Source organism: Elaeis guineensis, chromosome 11 (assembly GCF_000442705.2).
Source record: "Elaeis guineensis isolate ETL-2024a chromosome 11, EG11, whole genome shotgun sequence".
NCBI lineage: Eukaryota > Viridiplantae > Streptophyta > Magnoliopsida > Arecales > Arecaceae > Elaeis > Elaeis guineensis.
In genome coordinates, this window is record NC_026003.2 from 119,534,565 (window position 1) to 119,545,331 (window position 10,767).

The 10,767-nt window shown below is 35.9% G+C and overlaps 1 protein-coding gene across 1 annotated transcript; it reads right to left on the minus strand.

The window, feature by feature from the left end:
* Window positions 1-2,526: 2,526 nt before the first annotated feature.
* On the minus strand, window positions 2,527-10,422 carry LOC105053800 (probable NADH dehydrogenase [ubiquinone] 1 alpha subcomplex subunit 12). The gene is made up of 5 exons (XM_010935092.4): window positions 10,231-10,422; window positions 9,303-9,329; window positions 4,475-4,566; window positions 3,293-3,402; window positions 2,527-2,909 (listed from the first exon to the last, which is right to left on the minus strand). The coding sequence occupies exons 1-5, from the start codon at window positions 10,317-10,319 to the stop codon at window positions 2,754-2,756; spliced, it is 474 nt and encodes a 157-aa protein (XP_010933394.1). The 5' UTR covers window positions 10,320-10,422; the 3' UTR covers window positions 2,527-2,753.
* Window positions 10,423-10,767: the final 345 nt, after the last annotated feature.

Sequence of the window (10,767 nt, forward strand, 5' to 3'; positions counted from 1 at the left end):
CGGGATTTGCCTGTAACGGCTAGTTTTTGGCCAGATTTGGTTGCTTTTAATGCTCACTTTTTGTGCTCTAACGGCTCTTTTTCTGCCTAGTTTGTTTTCCCTTGTCTCTTAAGGCTATAAAGGTTTCAAAAGGTGGAAAACAAAAACAAGAGAGATCCAAATATCCAAGAGGCATTCAAGTGATTTGAAAAGAGAAAATCAAGAGCATTCAAGAGGGCATTCAAGTGCATTCAAGAGAGAGTTTCTCAAGCCAACTTCTCAATCTCATTCAAGAGTTCATTTAAAGCCTTCAAGAAGCCTTCAATCAAAGCTCACCAACTCCTCAAGCTTTTATTCCTTTTCTCATCCATTTTGAGGAAATCAAAGAAGGGCTTCTTCATTTGAGTAAAGCGTATTTATTGTTATATTCGCTCACTTAAGGAGCTATTCTTGTACTTAATTGTGCTCTAAACTGATTTTATCTTGTGAGCAATTGTTTTTGTTTTGGAGGGTTTCCAAAACAAGGAAAGGTTGATCCGAACCTGAAATCGGAGTGTGTGAGTCAGCTTGTACCCGGAAAACAAGTGGACTAGCTTGGGATAGCTAGTGTCGGAGTTTCCGACGGTTGTATTCGGGTTGAATACAAAGTTTAGTGGATTGGAATTCCCAAGAAGGAGCTTGGGGAGTGGACGTAGGTGCAAGATTGGCACCGAACCACTATAAATCATTGTGTTTGTGGCATGCCTTATTGTTTCTCTTTAATTCTCCATTATATCCTTGCATTCTTGTTTTAAGTAATTAATCTCAAATCAAAGTCTCTCTCTTCATTCATCAAGCTTTTGATATATAATTTTTACAAGTAATTAGTTAAGCCTAAAATTTTTAAAACCCAATTCACCCCCCCTCTTGGGTTGCATAGCTGGGCAACATCTCCTCACGTTCGAAAACAGGGACCCGAGCCCCCATCCGAACCTCTCCCCACATCCCGACCCAGAGAGCACCCCCAGCCACCTTCCCCGGCAACGTCCCGACGCCGGCAATGCTACCATGTCGGCGGCAGTGTCACCCTCCTTGTTGCCGGCGGCAGAGAAGGAAGAAAATCACAAAAATAGGGTATCCCTGTTGAGCCCGAACTGGCACCTCGCCGGCTTCCAAAAACACCGGTGACTGGAGAATAACAAGGAGAAGAGGAAATACCTTGTTCCGCCGTCCAAAGAAAGCTCCGACGACTCCCCTTTCTTCCGATCAACCCCCCCACGGTAACCTTTGAGAAAGTTTCTCAAAACCCTCGATTTTCCTCAAAATTTTTGGTTGTAATTTCCTAAGAGAGAACGGAGAATCTTTATACAGGAGGTTTCCTACCCTAGCCGGACTCTTTGAGTCCGATTTTGCCGGAATCGTGAAGGAAGAAGACTCCGGCTAGGAGTCTTCCTCCTTCTCTGTTTTTTTTTTTTTTTTTTTTTTTTGTGATGTTGGGCCGTCTGGGCTACAGGCCCAAATAACCGGGCTGCTACAATAAGCACTTAAGAGCTTTTTAGTGAATAAAAAATAACCGATATAAGAATAAATACATGTCCGCACGAATCTTTACATACTTCTCTTATTTAAATCTTGATATCCTTACCAGATTTAGAATCCAAATTCATATATTAATTTATCAACATCATAATCGATCCATGATCAACCCCAATGAATCAATATTGTAATATTCTCTAATTCATAGAGATTATCAACTGGATTGACTCTGATACCATTTATAACAATCCAAATTTTTTTCAAAAAAATTAGTCGAAAAATATTATTTAAATTCTTTAATTCTATATAAATATCCAAGACTTCTCAGCGAATAACTAATATAAGATTAAATATACACCCGCAAGAATGCACAACTTTTTGTCTTCCCATTTGCAACTCTAAATGGCTCCTAATATCTGATGTGAAAATTTCTTCTTCACTCAAGGTTCCAACATATGCCACAGATCACATCACATCCTTAACGTCCCAATGATTAATGGCAAGTGAATTAGAAAAATATAGCAGGCAACACTAAATATCCATGCAGATCCTGCATGAGTTTTTTCCCATGCAACCTGCGCTTTGGTTTATGATTTGATGATGTCATGTACAAAGGAGATGGATAGCCTGAGGCAATCCTAAAACTCAATTTCTTTAATTACATGCAGCCACAGATATCAAATGGAGGACAATGCCAGCCTGAAAAATTCTACAACATGGTTAAAATAAATAGCCTTGGCAGGGTGCATGTCCATCGAAGTCGGACACATCCATCGAGAGACGAATTGCGTAGCTGATTGAATGATGAGCTATGTAGCCAATCACTTTGATGGTGACATTTGGTCTGATGTTCTTCCATGACATTCTTTTTTTCTAATTTCTTGAAGTGTATCCATGCTTATTTTGTATGAAAGTTTGCCTTACCCAATAAAAAAAAAGGCCCTGTCCTGAAGGCTCCATTTGACCACCCCACAAGACCAATGGCCACGGAGGAGCAATGCAACCACCTCATTCTGAAAAGCTTCTTTAATGTTGCAGAAAATCATAATCCAAAGATGAAGTTCAATAATCACAAGGTGCTGTTTCAAAAGGTAAAAAGGTCCATTACATTTATTAGCACAAAAGTCATCCAGCCTGCACTAAAATTTCAGTCCAAATGTCTGGTGGACATGGCTAGAGGATGATCGCACAGCAAGAAAAGCAATGCACTGAATTTTTTTTTTTCCAATCCTTCTGGCTACGAGGGAAAGGATATTTTTTCAGATTTTGGTGGGTTGCCATGGCTGGTACCAGGTCCAGTCTCTCTGTCCAGGGTTGAGAGCATGACCCTTGGAATGGTAGATGTACTCATCTCCCTCTCCTGAGAAGTTCTCTTTGTGCTCCACTCCATATCTTTCAGGTTTGAGCATCAAAAGCTGCCAAGAAATATAACATAAACTGCTCAGCATTCTTTTTGTATCACAATAATTACAGTGTATTTTCAGCATAAAAGATCCTTTTCTAATTTTCTTACATATTTTCAGATCCACAACAGACATGATTCTGATTTTTTAAGCATATTCTAAAAGATTAAAGCCTATCTACCAACATTTTCAAAGTCTGCACATATCTGTCCATTTGTGCTAGCCTTCTGATAGAGATGATATTGTGTTATAATATCCAGTTGACAACCTAAATAGCTTAGAGTTGAATCATATAAACAACGCAAAAAAATACTAAAAGCTCGTGAATTTTAGGATGATAAACATAGTTAGGATTTCAGTAGAAAGAATCAGTGGACATGTCTCAGATGACTTACTTCATCCCCCGTATGGTCCGTGATGTGGTGCCGCCAACCATGCCACTCAGGTGGCACTTGGGATGCATTATAACGGTCCTTCTGTGCATACTCCACCCATCTGTGCCGTCCTGCACATTCATTGATTTCGAACTCTCATCACTTTTGAGACAAGATTTTTAGTGTTGAATGCAATGAATAATAGCTTCACAGAAAAAACCAAGTTCGACTGCTTATGCAGAAAGTTCTCAGCATAAAGATACCCCAATACTTCCTATGACTAGAAAAAGATAAGAAATTTCTGGTGATTGACAGCTTCTGCTTAGACTGTGCTTTTTATCCCGTTGAATGGAAAAATATTCTACTATGAATAATGTCTTACTTTTAGTATATGATCAGCCAACTCAGGATGGTAACACATGCTAGTTGAAGCAAAGGAAGAACAGTTATTTTTCTCTCCAACTTTTTGTCTCCCTTTTCGCCTTTCAAGATGAGAAATCTACAGGTAGATACAATGAAGATGTGTAGGTTTCTAGTAAAAAAAGGGACTTCAATATGACTTGGAAGGGTCCAGAGAGGTGAGGAGACCCAAGACTGCATGGAAGGAAATCATGGAAAAGGATTTTTTTGGCCCCTTCCTTTTGTTTCTCCACGTTGCCTTATAAGATGAGATAATTCTATGAGCACATGCAACGAAGATGGGAGTACCAAGGTACGACTGCATGGCAAAAAGTCCCGGAAGACGAGCAGAGGTTTTGTGAAAAAGTATTTGGGAAGTTTGCCATGACCCAAAAGGTAGCCCTTAAAAGGAATGATAGCAAACAAGGATACACAAAGCAACCTAAGATAGCAGAGATAAGCTTGGTCAGTTGTGAACTGGGAGTCTGAGACAACTGTGTCTGAAACTGGTAGTCCATTTTCAACCACTTAAGCAATCACCTCCCATATATTTAACTAACGATTTCCATTGATTCTTATCACTGCAGTACCATCCAAATTAAACTTAAACTATGTTGCCATTTCCATTGAGTTCTCAAACTGCAGTATCATCCAAACCAAACAATTTGAGTCACAAACAGCAGATGATTTTGGTGAAAGGACAAGACAATTGTTGTTCAGTTGATCTCCATATGACAGAAATAAATAGTGTTAAAAAGAGGCAACATGTAGAGTAAGCATGCAGCTAGGGATAAGTCTACTAACCATGCTGGGTGTCCTGCAATTTTTCATAATACTTGTTTCCAAATTTATCAACTCCAACAAGGGTTGCACCTATGCTGTGAATTTTTGTTTGCCTGCAAAAAAAAAGTTAAAAGTATTATATATTGAACTCTCCAAACAAAGATAAAAGTTAATAGTCATAGGCATATACTAGTTGAATGGCTTAACATAGGAGAAAGGAGGTTAAGAACAAGGATAACTTGAATAAGCTGAATAGAGGAACATGAGGATCTTAATAAATAAATAAAAAAAAGAAAAAAAAACTAATTAGTCAGAAAATTGGCTCATCAGAGCTCTACATAGTTGCACTAAGAATATAGACATAGGTAATGGAACAAATACTTACAAGTTGTTTAAAAATTCAAATAAAAAAATGAGAGGGAAAAAATATTTAATTTCAGACGTAGGTGAATCATGTTATATCATCTTTTCTTTCTCCGTCCATCAATGTGAATCTGAATAGGTTATACATTTTAAGCATGCATGGCTACTATTTCCACAGCATTGATATTCAACATATCGAATAACAATGCTAGTACTGAAGGAAAAAAAAAATGGAATACCAAGCCATCTACCAATATGATGAATCTCTTCAAAATTTCAATTTGGTCATTACATCCAGCTTTAGTGTTAGCATGGGTAATAAGGCTCCATTTAGTTGTTGAAAAGTGAGAAAGGAGAAAGTTGGTGAAGCTTTTTTATTTCCAGATTTTGGTCATGAAAAGAAAATTTATCAAGAACAGTTACATGATTTTAAGAATTAAATTTCACTCTAAGAGGCCTAAACATATCCTTCCTTTTAGGTGGTGATTTAGAGAGAGAAGAACAACAAGCAAGTGGATCAGGCTTACTCCCCCATGGTCTTTGTTGCATTGGTTTTTTTTTTTTTGGTCTAAATTAGGTAATTATAATAAATTTGACAATTCAACCGAACCAGATAAAGGATCACATTTTTACACATTTCAATTATTTCTTTTTTCTACTGAATCATCGTTCATTTTCTCAAAATGTATATCACCTTACATGGATAAGGAAGCAAAAACAGGATTAAATATGCAATTCAGCAATTTCCAGATTCCATAGACTAGATATGAGCACCCACTTTATGTACAGAAGTTTTGAATTAATTGCATAAACATGCTTTCATTCAAAATATGTAGAAGACATGACACAGCTAATGTATCATTCATTTGTAGATGACCAAATTGGATATTCGTCAAGTATGGCCTTCTTAAAATTGGTTATGTATCCATGTTGGTGAAAACTGCAAATGCATTAACTCTCCATGAGGAAATAAAAATAATAAAAAGTGATATGTTTACAATTATTTATGTGGCGTCTAACAATACCCAATAATCATAATTAAGCCAAACTTGTTCAATATGAATATTTCAAGTTGCAAAGGTATTCACATATCTAAGTTTCAAAATACCCAAACAGAAATTAGCATTCCATTTGCCGAAATCCCACCCATTGCCCAACATCAAACAACAGAGTTTTAGAATACACTACAACCTAGCTTTATGAAACATTTCAACTAGTCAGGAATCATCCGCACCAAAATAGAAATAGTTTTCAAATTAAATGAGAAAACTCTGTCATGTGAATTTAAAGAATATTGAAATATTGAAAATAATGGAAATATATCAAGAGTTTATAGAGACAAGATAGCATTAATTGAATATAACACAACCATTTTATATCTAAATCAGTAAAAAAAAAAATTCTGCAAATGAATAAAGATAGATACACACAAATGTAAAAATAATTGCCAATTAAAAACAACAAAGGAGCTAAAAACCTAAAAATTTTGAAATAGGACAAAACACCAAAATTGGTATGCAATAGATTCATATCAATCCATTGTTGCAGTAGGTCAAACCAAAATGTTTTGAACTTTTTTTTTTCGGAAAAACTATGAACCATGCTATTACCACTTTTGCATTTTAAATCCAAAATTTAGTACCAAGTATTTTGCAGTTTCCAAATCACCAAGCTATTGGCGTAGCCAAATTTACATTGTGCATATTCCTGATACTGACATGCAGGGCATACACAATCCAATCTAACAAATTGGAACCTATATTTGATTTCATTTCCATGACTGCATTCCCCATACTAGCCCCACCACATGGCCAGCAATGGCACAAGATAACAAATACTCTAGAATATACAATGTGAACATGAACAAGATAAAGTTTAGAATCATTGACTTCTTGACTTGATCAATAGGATACAGATCCCCACAAAATGTCGATAAAAATTCCCACTAGACTTTTTTTTTCCCCTTTATACCGCTTAGTCCAACCATCTAAGATGCCAACATTTATGTCACAACTACCATCTGAATTATGAAATAATTAAACTATCCAATTTTTGCATCTGAAATTGAAAATAATTATATAGTTACTAAAGCCATAATGTAACAAAGCATTGGCTATCACCTGCCTTTTTCTCTTAGGGCCTTGAATATCACACTTCCATGGCATTTAGCATCCTTCACCAAATATCACTACTATTTTCTCTTCTGTGTGCTTTTATCAAAATGATCCTGATAGCGATCAACTTTTGACTCCATATATTTTTTTCTGCTTCTTAATTGAAATGCGAAAAGTTGCCCAAAAATGTAAATCTAGGCATGATTCTATATTGAAATCAAGCAAAAGTATGCCGCTGCTCTGAATCATATTCTTTTTTTTTTTAAAAGTCAGCATGTACCTTTTAAGAGGGAACTACCCACTGTCCTGGGTGTTCAAATTCATCTTCTGCAGTCTGATTCATTCTAGTTCTAAGTCTAGTTCAAGGCTTCAATGACTTTGATGACATTCCCTCATCCATACATGAAATTGATCATGAAATCATTTTTCAGTTACATTGCAGATAAAGATCCTAACCTACTAAATGTCATGGTAATGTCATGCATTCCGTTGTCTTAATGATGAGTAATAAAATCAGCCTACATTTCTTTTTCTTTGAGCCATACTTCCGTTGGCACCAAGCAATAGCCGAAAATGCACGTCGACTAAAGATATTGTCTGCAGTTTTCATTGTACTCGAAGAGATTTGCAAACAAAACTTGCTTAACTGCATAAGGTTTCTGATGAACAAAAACAATTTTACTGGGAAGCTCACGCTCATCTACCATGTAAGACTGCTTTCTAGAAATATAGAGCGAAGGCTCAGTTTTGATGTTAATGGAAACCTAACAGATGTTCAAAACATGCCTCTACTTCAACAAATTAATCAAAGATGCGATAGCTCTACAAACTCAAAAATCAGCACTTGCTTGGTTTATATTTTTCATCAGATGCAGTTTATATAACATATTACAATGCTCTCATGATCTAATCATGATGATTTGCTCAACAGACCTGACAAGGTTTTATTGCTTTTTGTAACTCGAAGATATGGGTTATTACAGATGAAGATGTAGATATAATATAGTGACATGCCTCAGAAAGGGCCAGGGAACCATCATATTTTTCTGTGCATCAAAGTAGAGTCATCAATCTGTATCTTATATGAAAAATATGCAATTGATTAAAAGTGCTGTATACATTTGGTCTAATTAGTCAAACACATCAAGATAAATGCCTGCCTATGGTAACCTGGTGTCTTGCAAGATCCATTGTTAAAACATAAGCTTTGGAATGTAAAGCTCCTTCCCTCTAAGAATTTGGTTGGCTTCTTATAAGTAATGCAGATCTCAAATGATCACCTTAAATTTTAAAATCCCCGTTTGGCATTTTGCTAATTACTTGGTTGTTTGCAAGGAAGACAGAGATATAGTTTGCAACCTATTTCCTCATTCCAGATTCTTATCTCATTACTTTGATACCTCCTGGGATCCTCCAAACTAGACTCATGACCCGTCCTTGTGTTATGGCTGGTAGTCAAGCAGAAGTAAGGTCAGATAAAAGACCGCATGATTTTTCATTGTATGCTTTTTATAAAGGAGCAATCCGAGATCCTTTGAAGAATAAATTAATTTGCAAACTGCAAAACAATATCTTATTAAGAAGGAATCAAATTAAATAAATTCAGTTATCTTCATCATGACCCAATGAATAACATAACTTGAGCAACTCACTGTCAATATTATCTACTAACCGGTCATAGTGGTAGACTTGAGAGGGAGAAAGGTCATTTAGAGAAGCCTATCTGTTGCATGACTATCCAAAGATAAAAATGGATAAAGTGTGACTGTAAGAACGAAATCCGCTCAGTTTATATGCAAGTACTTATGTATACACACACACACACACACACATTAGATACATGTGAAAAAAATAAACTCAATGGAAGAAAATTTCTCATCGTGAACGATATTTGTCACAAGTACAATCAAGAATACTATGAGAAAGAAGTCATAAGCATATGTGCACATTTTCCACTATGCAACATCAACCTCATTTTATCAGGCCTTATCAGGTTAGTAAAGCATAGAACTGACAATATTTCTAGCATATAGAAGTTATAGTCATACCTCATTTAAGAAAAATCTACACAACCTTCAACAAGCAGATATTCTGAGAAGCATTTGCAAAGAATATCTATAAACAACCATTTAACTTAAATAATTAAATAACATTGTTTCATTGAATCATGGCCTTCCTATGATATAGAAGAGCAACAAACTGACAATAGCAAGTTTACGAAAAAGTAACATTCTTTCACATGAATTTTTACAAAATAAGTCTAAAGTAGTGCATATTGATTATGATAAAATTCAACTAGTTTAGCATGAAATTGGATATATGTTGCATAAACCTAATAATAGCAACACCATGATAATAATAAAGGCACTTACAATAGATTCCCATCCAAAAGGCATTTCCTGTAAAAGGCAACAAACGTAGAATATCAGAGACTTGTAATATAAAAAAAATAAAAATCAATAAGACAAGGTTGATTGCAATATGTTTATACATAAATTTCAATAAACTGCAATGTAATGCAACTAAAATAATGCACATACATAAAGTAAATGAACAAAATATTTATGATCTCTGGCACAGTTGGGCCTCTTTTCCTTGACAAGTGTCAAAAATAAACCTGATCTACCTATTAGGTCCAAGACAAATGATTTTAGAACGTTTGTCATAAATAATTTCCTTATTCATCACATGGCATTATCTTGCTGGTTCGCCAAGAGTGAATTGTTTGGTGGTCTAGAGATCCTGTAAAGTAGTGAGAGGAAAAATTACAATTCACTAAGAAACCCAACCCAATTCAGGAAAAATAGGCTTAGATTTTGGATATGATAAAGTCTAGAACATCAATTAAAACATCAATTGTTGTATCATGAGTTACGCCCTAATCATGACATAAATTCAGAAAACGGCTTTATATGTCATACGAGTCCAATGCAATGTCCCAAACTCCTGCCTTTACAAAAATTCCGAGCAAAGAACATAAATGGTACAAAAAGAACAATTTTTTATTAAAAAATAGAATTGATAAAGATGATCATGGTCTTTGAAGCACAAGAAATCATTAAGCAAACTTTGACCTCCAGCTTGCTGAACATATAAAATCCTCTGGAATAGCTGGGGCGATGCAAACCCCTTAGAGAACCTACGTGTTTCCAATTCTGCCATTTTGAGCAGAATAAAATGATCAAGTTGAAATTTTTGTAACCGAAACTTTAGAAAAAAAGGATTTTCTAACTTACTTTTAATCGCATTTATAAGATCCCGGACTCCGGATTGATGTGGTTAGAGGGGGAGGAGACTTACGTATAGCCCTCTTCTCGAAGGTGTCTGACGAAATTTCCGATGCCTTTCTCCCGGACCGTCTTGAAGACGCCTCCGATCACCGAAGCCATTCGTCTCCACTCTTCTCCGAGAGAGAGTGAAGAAATCTCCTTTTCTCGCGTCGATATAAATCGCCAGTTTCGGGTTTTCGGCTCCGCTCCCGTGGCGGTAAGTTGGTTCGGCTTAAAGATCGTTTGTGAACCGCGTGACAGAGATACGACGGCGGGTATTTGATGCCTTGATGGATGGCCGTGATCCCGGCCGAAGCTGGACAATCGTTTCATAAGTAGCCCTGGGAAATATGTGTATATTAATTTTTTTTAAAAATAATTTAAGAAGTCAAAACCAATTTCTAGCCTCTCGTACCAATATTTTTTCTTCTTCTTGCGAAAATATTTCGTTAACAAATATTCTTAAACTCTTATTCTTAAAAAAAAACTTTAGAAAATATAAAATTATATTTTTCTAACAAACGGTTCACTTGCTATATACGGTGGAGTTTCGGATTTGAAAATAATG

Bases quoted from the DNA above. Each gene is read 5' to 3' on its own strand.
- LOC105053800 (XM_010935092.4), bottom strand. From the start codon at position 10,319: ATGGCTTCGGTGATCGGAGGCGTCTTCAAGACGGTCCGGGAGAAAGGC. The intron at 4,567-9,302 runs GTAAGTGCCTTT...TTTTTTTTGCAG, and splicing joins CTTTTGGATGGGAATCTATT to GCAAACAAAAATTCACAGCA. The intron at 2,910-3,292 runs GTAAGTCATCTG...ATTTCTTGGCAG, and splicing joins CGGACCATACGGGGGATGAA to CTTTTGATGCTCAAACCTGA.